Raw genomic sequence first — 12,372 nt, forward strand, 5'->3', positions numbered from 1 at the left:
TTTGGGACAAATTGCCATCAACGGTTTTGAAGTTGGATGTGTGGAAATGGTTGCATCAAGATGAGGTTGGGTTTACATTTCAGTCTAGTATGCAATATAGGAAAACATGGAGTACGTTAGATAGAATGTATGTTATGCATGATGAGTCCGTTATGCAAGAGGTTGTGACATCATATCATTTTCCCATATGTTTTGAGTTTAAAAAACATGGGTTAGATATGTACAAAACATTGCTTCATCGAGTTCCTTTGAGGTTTAATTCTTCTTTATTATTACATTACTTATTTGATGCCTATATGCAACAAATTTTTGGCATGTTTTCAGAACAAGTTTTTTCAAAAGGATGGGATGCATGGGATACAACACTACAAAACATCAATGATATTAATCGTATGTATGGTATGGCTAATGCTAAGAGACGTAAGAAATTGAATGATAAGTTTTCATATATTCTTATGTGATGCAATGTACTATTGATGAATAATCCGCATGATGAAGAGCTTTTGGATGTTCAAGTTCAAGTATAGGGCATTGTGAAGAATTTGCTTGTCAAAGTCATCAATAGATAAGACTACATCAACTAAAGGAGGGATTTATAAATAATCAATCATAACCTCATATGTTTTGTCAAGGATTAAGACCACCATATGCTTGTTCAAATGTGGTACAAATTAAGATAGGGGATGACATTGTTATGTATTACTCATTTAAGTATTTGATTGGGCCCGAGTTGATTATTAATGAGGACATCTTGAAAGCACGACAAGAGTTTCACAATGTAATTGGGAATGTCGTCAATACAAATATTTGTCAAGAATTGGATGTTAATTTTGAAGATGCTGAGGTGGAAAATGTATTGTTATACCTTCCCAATGGTAAAAGCTCTAGCTGGGATGGTGTTACAAATGAAAATCTTAAGAAGTATGCTAGCATGCTTAAGAGTTCATTCACGCAAACGTTTCAACAATGTTGGGATTTTGGTTTCATGCCTTAGAGCTGGAAGGTGGGCTTAATCAAATTGATACCAAAGGTACCATCTCTGGAGTCATTTCATCAATGGAGGCCTATTTCATTGATGGGAGGGTTGGACAAAGTGTTCGCAAAGATATGATCCAAATGACTTAAAAAGTTCTTACCTCAACATATTTATCCATCTCAATATGGTTTTGTTACAAGTAGAAATATATTGCATAATGTTTTGAATGTTCAAATGGCTACCGATTATGCTCAACATACACATCAAGAAATGATTATGCTGCAATTAGATTTGTAAAAGCATATAATCATGTTAATTGGTCATTCCTCTCAAGTGTGATGTATAATATGGGGTTTGGTCCTTGTATGTCTCGACTTATCTTTTTGCTAAGGCAAAATGCAACCTCGTGTGTGATGCTTAATGTCGGAGTCACTCCAAAAGTGTTTCTTACTAGATCTGTGCAGCAAGAATGTCCACTAAGCCCATTGTTATTTGTTATTGCTACACATCCTTTGTTAGTAATGTTGTCAAATCTTGCGACTAGTGGTGATTTTGTAGGTTTGCATCTTCCTTCTGGTGGACAATTGGTAGCACAAGCATCGACTAATTATTCTTTTATGTTTTTACAAGCCTCAAAAGAAAATCTTAAAAGGAGTATGCAAGTTTAGGATCAATTTGCTTTGGCTTCAGGGTTGTATCTAAATTGGAGGAAGTCTCGCCTTATTTCTTGTACGGAGAGTGATTTGGAATGTTTAGGATGGCGAGGGTTAGTGATTACACGAGGATCAATTTATCGATATTTGGGCTATCCATTGCGCATTGATGCTACAAATGTTTAATTGATTGATTGGATTGGTAGTAAATTAAAGGACAAATTTATGTATTGGAAGTCTCAATTATGGCCCTTTCATGTACGACTCAAAGTGGTGCAATGTATCTTGATACCCATGTTGTTATATTTTGTGCCTTTACTTCCTTGGATTAAGAAGGCATTACAAAACATGTTACAACCTATTTGGTTCATGTTGTGGTGGAAGGGAGAAATGATGGGAGTTACATAGATTTGATGGGACCATTTAGCTACTCCTAAAAGGTTAGGTGGTGCAGTAATATTGGATTTGGAAAGGCATTTGATGGCACGTAGATTTCCATTATTATGACATATATTTCAACAAGCTCAACCATGGATATCTATGATGCAATATTTTATTGCGCATGAAGGATTGATGCATGGGAAAACAAACATTCAAGCATCATGGTGGTCACTACTAAATAGAAGTATTCCTCTAAAGATTTGACATTCTTTGTGGACAACATTTGGTAAGATTGTGACAAGATGCATTATCTGTTTTTAAATGGGAACCATCAAGTGATTGACAATATTGTAATTCATTACAAAATGAATTACTTGTTTCTTCTCGTGTGTTGTTTTGGCATGGAAAATAGATTTAGTTGAGATCTCCATTCAATCATTTATTTCAATTAGGGATTGTACATTTAGAAGGTGTGATTGATAATGAATCTCAAAGTATGTCGGATTTTGAAGTCCCAAATGATGGTTATGTATTCCCCCAAATTATGGATTTATTTGGGAGAAATTACAAGATATACCATTGTTGCAAGAATCTTTGCCATTGCAAACAAATTTTGCACCTTAGGTACATTGGTGATTACAAGATGGTACACGCTTGTTACAGGTCACTACAAAAATATTGTATCATCATGCGATAGCATCAATATCTTGGCTATCTCCAAAAACAACAAGGTTGTGGAATATATGTAAGTTAGATACAAGGTGGTGGAAAATATTACAATGTGGTTGGCTTTCCCATCTACCATTTTCTACAAAGGTATTCATATAGAGATTCATTATTGGTGGGCTCCCATTAGGTTCAGCCTTAAAGAGACGAGGACTAGGGTCTGGCACTTGCTTCTTTCACACCGTTTCATTGGAGGATAATACACATAGGTTCATTAAACGTCATATAGAGTGTACCCTTTGGAAGTACTTATCGGACATTTGGCAAGTTTTAACCCGTTGTTTTTTCCATAAAAAATATGCTCCATTGGTATTAAAATTAACAATGCCAAAGGCAATCTACAAATTGTACATAATAGTTTCCACTCCATAAGTATATATCGTAAAAACAGGGACCAAATAAAGATGGCATTTGTTATGGCCTCTAAAAAAACATCATGTTGCAGCCAACGTTGGCTGAATGTGATTCCACATATACTGAAGCTCTTTAGTATACCCATATTCAACCTATAAACAAATTCCTGGTTGTGCAATAGCTGTTCCCGTTCCTTGGCCTTTAATTTTCCTTTGTGAATGTCCTTTTGTACCACTTAGGTAATACAAAACTGCTCTCTCCAATCAAGCCATTGAGGTAATCTGCTACTTCTTGGCCGTAGTCTTCTTCAAGCCACTCGTGATGATTGGCTTCGACCCTCCCCACCATCTTCACTCATCCTCACCACAAATATTTCTTCCTTTAGTCGACATCAGCCATCTCACCGATTAACCTGGTTCCAATGTCCACGCATATCCTGTATAATCAACAAAAACTTAGTTTAAAACATGTCCTCACCCACTCCTGCACATTGGCTTCGACCCTCCCCACCATCTTCACTCATCCTTAACACAATAATTCTTCATTCAGTCGACATCAGCCATCTCACCAAATACCACGGTAGCAATGTCCACGCATATCCTGTATTGATCAACACAAAATTAATGTAAACATTTCCTCACCCACTCGTTATAGTCGGCTTCACCCTCCCCACCATCTTCACTCATCCTTAACACAGAAATTCTGCATACAGTCGACATCAGCCATCTCACCAATTAACACGATGGCAATGTCCACGCATATCCTGTATTGATCAACACAAAATTAGTGTAAACATCTTCTCACCCACTCGTTATAGTCGGCTTCACCCTCCCCACCATCTTCACTCAACCTTATCACTTTCACACAGAAAATTTCTTCGTTCAATCCACATCAACCGTGTAGCCAATTATCGTCATGACCAATGTCCACGAAAAAAACCTGTATCAATAACAAAACAGTTAATCTCAAAGTTTCCTCACTCATGATAGATGGCTTCGACCCCCCCGCCATCTTCCCTCATCCTTATCACAAAACAAGAAATTCTTCATTCAGTCCACGTCAGCCCTCTTGCCGATTAACATCTTGCACTGTTGACGAAAAACCTGTATTAAAAACAAAAATTAGTGTAAAAATTCCCCACCCACTCACGATTGTCGACTATGACCCCGCCACCCTACCCCATCCTTTTCTCTTACCATTCTTCCTTCTTTCCACATCAGCCCTCTCGTCGATTAGCTTGTTGCCAATGTCCGTGGAAAACCTGTATTTACAACACAAAAACAGTTTACACTTTCCTCACGCACTCATCCTAAACGGCTGTGTTCAATATAAATGGCGCTGGTGGCGGAAACAACCATCGAGGTGGAACATAATTCCACTTTACATCTTCCCCTGTTGCATCCAACAAAATAGGAATGGTTGACCAGACTCTTCTAAGTCGCTTTCTTTTCCGGTTAGGCCCATTTCCACAACCCTTATAGCTATCATATTCACCTTTAACTATATTTACCAATAATTCCCAGAAAGTTTTAACCCGTTGTTGTTTGAGACCGCAACAATGGGTTATTTCTCAATATGTTCAAAATGGATCAAATGATGCGATGGAGATATTGTTCCCATTTTTACGTTATTGGGGTCTACAACACAGTTGGAATATGAGTAATGCTTTCATGTTTGATAATAGACATGGGGTAAAAGCATGTATAAAGAAGCTCAAAGGTATTCTCATGTGGAATTTTTGGATGTTAGAGCATGTGGGTATCATTTCCTCAAATGTTTATTCAGGGTTTTAATAGCATTACAGGTCGTCCTTCTCCCTACATACGCATATGATAGGTAGAAGAGACTAAGATGTGTTGTACCTAAGTGGATTTTACATACAATTAATATAAAGTGTATGCTTTTACCGAAAAGGGAGAGAGGGAGAAAGTGAGAGAGCCTAGATGGATGTAGCTCAGTTGGTAAGGTTGCCCAATCGAGACCAGCTGGTCATGGGTTCGACCCTTATATTTGACAATGGCATCTAGTGAAATAGAGACTTATATGAAGTATATAATAGAGAGATGGTAATGATAATGATAATAATAAATGATATACTATATAAAGAGAATATACAAGAAAGAACAACTTAGAGGCTTAGGACTGGCTCACCCATGTAACATAAGGTCATGGGTTTGAATCGTATTGGTGCCAAATCTTGCCATATCATAGGCTATATAGATTCTTCTTGAGTAGGCAAATTAGATGTTCTTGTCTTGATGCCATAAAGCCTTTCGGTTGTTCCATATAAATTTCTTCCTCGAGGTCACCATGGAGGAATGTCGTTTTTACATCTAGTTGAATCAACTCCAAATTCTCTGTTGGCACAATGCAGAGTAGGAATCAAAGGGTTGTCATTTTCACCCCTGAGGAAAAGATCTCGTCGAAGTAGGCGCCACATCAGAAACCCTTCGAGACTAATCTGGCCTTATACTTGGTACATGCAGAATACGACATCTCTTTGACTCGATAGACCCATTTGCACGGAATAGCATGTTAATTGTGCGGTAGTTCAACTAGGTCCTATGTTTTATTTTGCTGGATGGAGTTAATCTCCAACTCCATCGCTAATTGCCACTTGGCCGAATCGGCGCATGCCGATGCTTCTTCATATGATGTCAGCTCAACGACGTCCATAAAGAAGATTCTAGGAGAATACCTCTCTAGAGGCTGTGACAGTGTTTCGGCTCTTCTTGGTAAGACTAGGCTAGCCTGATCGGGTGTTTGGGTCTGATGGTCCAAAGTCGAATCATTCAACAGTGTCGAGTCAGGCAATGCCAAGTCAATGCTAGAGGATTCGACTGCCCGTGAAATCGACCTCGAGTTATGGGTTGGGTCGTAAAGGGTTGGTACTTCGAAAAACATTAGTAAGACACTGAGTGAAGAAATTCATAAATAAACATTAGATATCTAATGTATTGGGACAACTCGTGAGTCATGACACACCTCATTCCTTAATAGAGAGTCGAGACCCCCATAATCTTAACAACCATAAGTTAAGCCTCTCCCTAATACAACAATTGAGCATAATGTCTTTATTGATGAATTCTTGCTCCCTTTGACTTTGGGTCTTTTTGGAATGACACTTCTCCGTTTTTTGAGGATACTTGTCCCTTTTTTAAACATTTAACCTTTAAAATACAAGTATCAAGGCTCTTGTTCTAGATGGGCAACAATCATATGAGAGAAAATGGAAAAAGGAAAAAGAAAATGGTGCATTGAAAAGTAAGTCACATTAATAAGAATTCAGAAACGTATATTTTTAATGTAGGACCACCAGATTCACTATGCTACTAAACTAATTTTTGGTGTAGCAATAGGATGTTTGATTGATGGAAAAACCTTAATCCTCTAATATGAATGCATAGCTTTAGAATCCATACCATAATCAACATCTCATAGTACTAAGTAGACCCACCCGATCATGACATATTTGTCTTTGTAACATTTACACTAGTTTAATTAGTATCTCTTGGCATGATCATTGACTACTTATATACACAAAAACTCAGTCATGATCACGAAATTAAAAAGAAGATGATCCCTTGAGTGGACACGTTACATTGTACGGGAATTGATTAAGACATATCGAAGAGACATTTGATCTTTATGGAAAATGAAATGATTACTGGCCCCATACATATGCTTATGTTATTCTTATCTCTGTCTTTCTAAATAGATGAATGGATGCGCCTATGTTCATGGGGTTCAGGGATAAGGATATATGGCTTTTGCTCTTCCACATCTGATTACCCATGTCTTTCCATGAATTCCTTCACAACATTATTATTGTTATTAACAGTGTTTCCATACATTGTTTACGGATTTCAATTGACAGCCTTTTTTTCTGAGATTGTTCGTGTTAATTTGAGACCTACTTCTAATCCGGGCTGTATTAAGCATGGGTTGAGGAACCTCCTTGCACTAGGACTGATACTTCCACAATAAGGTATCAAGAGAATATCAACAAGGAAATGCCTCCTAGCCATAAAAACCGTCCGACTGCAGAACATCACCAAAATAATTTCAATGAAGATGAATGGAGCCACTACATGACAATAAAGATCGAGAATGCTTTTCTCGATGCTGATACACATAAGCCCACAGAAATTTCGATGATTTCAACACCTCACCAAGCATTGTTGGAGGTGAAGCCACTCTCATATTGCCCTGAGATCCTCACCATTGGACCATTGTATATACAAAACCTTGGGGAGTCTCCTTTAGACCACCGCAAGGGACTATGCGTGAAGATATTCATGGAGAGGCATGGGCTATCAGATGTGAAAGTGCTGATGCAACGTCTCATCCCCGACTGGAATGACCTAAACTCCATCTATTTCAATCTCCCCAAGTATAGATTTGAGTGCCTCCAACTTATGGTCACCATCGATACCGTCTTCATTCATGAATTGCTGCTGTTTGTATGGAATGAGTGTAATTCCCAATATTTTAAGGTGATTGATATCCAATATTTTACTACTGTAAATGGATTTCCATAGACACATGCAAAAGATTTAATGAATGAAGGGAATATCAGTAGTGGCATTGTGAACTACCAAATTTAGTAAAGCTGGTGGAAGTATCTTTAGGATTACGTGTAATGATAAAAAAGTAACATCGTTTAAGCAAAAGGTAAGAGACATGGATATCTCCCCCATTATCTGCTCATTGTGTACAAAAGGTTCTAATCGTGTTGATTTGAGATGGACATTACTTACTTCTTCTTTTAGGTAACTTATAACTAATACAATCATAATGAAATGTTGTTATTGTGCTATTTTTCAATAATTTACCAATAATAAGTTCTTTGATAATGCTACGACAAAGCTATTGGTTGCTCACACTTTATGTCAAGTCTCACAATGCCCATCAATAATAACAATACAACAATGAGGTTAATACCACATCATCATATCATGCGAGACTTTTAATATACCTAAGCACAAAATTGACTAACATGATTGTCAACTCCACTCACAACCCTCAAGACATAAGTAATGTTAGCTCCATAGACACCCTTCAAAGACCACATTTCTGCATTATTATCCTTTGCTCATTGTTGCAACTTGCATCTGCACATATGTTGTTTTCAATGGACCCCTTTTTTAAGTGTGTTACTTGGATGTCAATGACTTAGTCTTGACACCCCAAAAGTTTCTCTTTTGTTTTGTTTTTCTTATCGAATATCCGTCATCAAGTACCCCTCCTTTTTCCCTTTCTCGTGTTCTACTTGAAAATGCACAACTTTGATTTCCTAGGTTAAATGTCACATCTTGTGTTTAGACCTACCTATTTAACTATCTCTTTATCTATAATTGGGTTGCTACATAGGTAGATGTTATCATTGTGCTCCGCAAATGTGACCTCCGTATGTGCACGCATTAGGATTGTTCAAGCCTGGTATGTTGTAGAAAGATAAACAATCATGGGATACTTCAATCTATTTTTGTCTTTTTAGTCAAACCACAGAGTTTCTGCACCTAACATGGACAAAAACAACAAATTTGAATACTTCTTCGGAGTCTTTAAAGCTCCTATAAAGAGCAACAAATAGATTGTGAATGATCAACAGTTCTTGGAACTATCTACTCCCTAAAGAAAACTATCTACTCCATAAAGAACTATACTCATTCTACAGAGAGTAGATCAAGTTCATGGAACAAGAACAAAAGGAAAAGAAAAAGAAGAAGATGATTGATGATGACGATGAATAATGCTTCCCATGGGAAGCCGATCTTTTCAATCTTAGGCTATTTCCAAAAACCCTAGCCTACCTTCTCTCTTTCCATGTTAATTAGTTCACATATACACTATATATATACATATACATATACATAAATATACATGTTAATTAGTCTATATGCATCACAAAAAAGGACACAGTAACAACTTGGGCCCACTAAAAATAGACTTCACCTCTCAAATCAAGAAGCATACTTGGGCCCACTAATTAGAATCGAATTGCTTCCTATGGGAAAATGGCATAGTTCTTGGCTCCACACAAATGCTGCTCAAGCAGGGGATTCCCCACATTCGCATTCTTATCTCTCACTCTCCTTATCATAGATAGATAAATAGCATATAGAACTTCTTATCATCTAAGGGCAGGATTAAGTAATGGCGATGCATAAAAAGAGGGCTGGTATTACTTGACCTAATCCTACAAGAAAGTAGTCAAAATTAGTGCTCCATAATAGGAGGAGAAAGAAAAACAACCTTACAGTATCAATGGATGAATGGAGACACTACATGAAGGAGAAGATCAATCATGTTCATGCCCCCGTGTCCAACGAAAGTTGGATGATTTTGAAGCCTCCCCAACATTTGTTTGAAGTGAAGCCAGACGCATATTACCCTAAATTAGTGACAATTGGTCCATTGTATCAAAATCTTGGGCCTTCCCCTGTTAATAATTATAAGGCACTATGTGTGAAGGAATTCATGGAAAGACATGGGATATCAGTTGTGGAAGACCTCATACAAGACCTCATCTCCGCTCAGCCACATGAACTTAGCCACATCTATAATATCAACTCCCCCCAATATAACATTGAATGGCTCCAACTTTTGGTCACTGTAGATACCGTCTTCATTCATGAATTCTTGTTGTTTATCTGGGTGTGCCGCCCTATGGAAAGATCTGGATACTTTTCCACTTTCTACAATAATGACCATACACTCTGCGTGCGACTAGAGAGGGATTTGCTGTTGATAGGCAACCAAATTCCCATGTCATTTCTGAAGAAGATTGCTAACAATCAAGACTTCTCATTGGCTGATCTTGAGAAAGCCATGAGGGAGTTCATTGTCCAACTTAATCCATTCTTCTCTAGCCAAGCTTCAAGGAGTAGATTCTTAGAATTTCTTGAGTCGAAAAACATAGAATTGATAGAAATTTGCGACCATCTACTTCATTCCCTCTATTTTTCGTGCACTGTCAAAGAAGAAGAATCGGCGAGACAAACTAATTCTGAAGAATCCATGAGAATATCTGTTTACTCATGTTTCTCACCTCTGAGCAAATTGTGTGCGCGCAAAAAGACAAAGAAACTAGAAGCTCACAAAGAGGAATATGTTAGCCTCCCCACAGCGTCCCAACTCTACAAAGCCCGCATCCGGTTCAAGGCTTGTGAAGGTAACATATCGGTGATCAAGTACGACAAGAGGAAACGTCGGCTCCATCTCCCGCGCCTTGTAGTGTTTGACGACACCGAGATTCTGATGAGGAACCTCATTGCACACGAAATAACTTCCGCAAATGGATATGTGTTTTCGATGTATGCGAACATCATGGACATGCTCATCGACACACCAAAGGATATCGCGATCTTGAAAAAGGCCAAAGTCATAGAGAACCACCTGGGGAACGACGAGAGGTTTGCTAACATGTGGAACAGCATGTGCATCAATGTGCCCTATCATGACAACTCCGACAGATGGGTGCAGATGATTCATGATATAGTGGCCCACCATTCATCCCGTCGGCGTCGCTGGTATGCAGAGTTTCGTAAAAAGTTCTGTTCTCGGCCATGGTTACTGGCCTCATTCCTTGCCGCATTTCTGTTGCTCTCCGCTACGATATACCAGGCAACCTATTCAGGCATAGGTTATTACAAACCCAAACATTAACCCGACCTTAAACACTATGACAAAAATAAAGAAGCCCGCTGCTCAACACAATCAAGTATATGTTCACCTTTGTTTATTCCTTTGGTACTTCCGTTTGATTTATTAATTTAATTATTTCCCATTATTTATGTATTTATAGTCCAGATTGGCTAATGAAATTGTGGAAGATTATGTACTTATGGTGATTCGTTTTCATGATTCATTGCATTAATGGAAATAGATATTGTGGGAGTTTAAGTGGTCACAATGAAGTACTGACGCACACTGTTTTCTTCTTCTTCTTCATTATCTTCTTCCATATCCCATGTTCATCAAATTACCTACAAGTTGAATACGATGGCAATGAAATTGATTGATTCTAGAATGTCCAAATCAACCCGAATGCCATTACTAGTTCAGATTCGTGAACATAATTTTTAGAATAATAAATCACTTCCGCCAAATCCATTTAGTTTGTCCTTCATATCTCTCGTTTCAAACAATTACTAGAAACTTTGTTCTAATACCCCCCACCACCAAATTGCAACAATTGATTGATGGATGATAGATTTGAAGGATTGGTTATCACAATCGACAAGACAGGAGGAATGGCTATTGATCTTAAATTTCCGTTTTGTGATATGCGAACGGCTATTGATTGCCAAATTCCATTTTGTTATATGCTATGAAATGGATATTCACGGGTATAACCAAAAATTGTTTAGATACACTAAACTATTGCTTGGATGGATACACACTATCCCTTGAATCATAAGGTTACACAACCTTATGATCATAGCCAGATGTAATTAAGGCTTTGTATGAAAAAATTCAATTGACGAGACATGGCATCTTCATTGCTCTACCGACATGTACTTTAGCCTGGCCTACTCAAAACTTTTGTGTAGCTCCAAACCTCCACTCATTATCAATAGCGCCCTTTAATTTCACGTATTGACTTTGTCCACAAATTCTTGCTTTTCATGAGGATTTATTGAGCATCCAAAATCGAATCCTGCTTTTTATCCCCTAATGTGACAAATTATATTTGATGGTCTTTAGAGTTTTCCCCGACATTATTTACAGACTTTGAATAACACCATTTCTCTTAAATTTCACATTGTATGAAGTGAAGAGTCAATTCCTCCATTTTTACTCAAATTGTTGGCCTTCGATTGAGAACATTTAGACTCCTTGGATTGGTCTTTTATTTTCAACCAAACTACATGGAGACATCTTAACCGGATATTAATATTTAGAAGAACACTTGGATATTAATATATTGATTTGATCATATTTTAATATCTTCAAATATCATGTGATTTCAATCAAATAAATATTAAAGTCAACTAGTCAATAACTTTTTCCAAAAAGGCATAATTTCATAAGTGGAAATAATATAGAGGTCAATCGTCAAGGTGACATCAATGTTCCATTTTGCAATCATGAATGTCATAATTATAGTGATTAAGTGTCATTCAAATTGTTTTATATTCAAAAGACAATGAATCATTCTAATATTTTTATGAGACATAATAGCATAATATTTATTTCTATTAATTGGTTTGGAGTTGTGGAGCTGGCCCTCCAGAAATGGGGTTCGAGATTTCGATCATGAGCTACCACCAAGTT

General features: G+C 37.5%; 1 protein-coding gene and 1 long non-coding RNA gene across 2 annotated transcripts; one reads left to right on the forward strand and one right to left on the reverse strand.

Moving 5' to 3' along the window:
- Positions 1–3,308: 3,308 nt before the first annotated feature.
- LOC147865870 (uncharacterized) lies at positions 3,309–4,257 on the reverse strand. Its single transcript, XR_015529446.1, has 3 exons — positions 3,895–4,257; positions 3,732–3,792; positions 3,309–3,526 (listed from the first exon to the last, which is right to left on the reverse strand). It is a non-coding gene; the product is annotated as an uncharacterized LOC147865870 (long non-coding RNA).
- Positions 4,258–9,336: 5,079 nt separating this feature from the next.
- LOC147865871 (putative UPF0481 protein At3g02645) lies at positions 9,337–10,987 on the forward strand. Its single transcript, XM_087316213.1, has one exon. It carries the CDS (start codon positions 9,361–9,363, stop codon positions 10,759–10,761), a length of 1,401 nt encoding a protein of 466 aa, XP_087172339.1. The 5' UTR covers positions 9,337–9,360; the 3' UTR covers positions 10,762–10,987.
- Positions 10,988–12,372: the final 1,385 nt, after the last annotated feature.

Source organism: Azolla caroliniana, unplaced genomic scaffold, assembly GCF_043228905.1.
Source record: "Azolla caroliniana isolate FFs.n. ecotype wild unplaced genomic scaffold, voAzoCaro1.0.p SCAF_3, whole genome shotgun sequence".
In the NCBI taxonomy this organism is placed as follows: domain Eukaryota; kingdom Viridiplantae; phylum Streptophyta; class Polypodiopsida; order Salviniales; family Salviniaceae; genus Azolla; species Azolla caroliniana.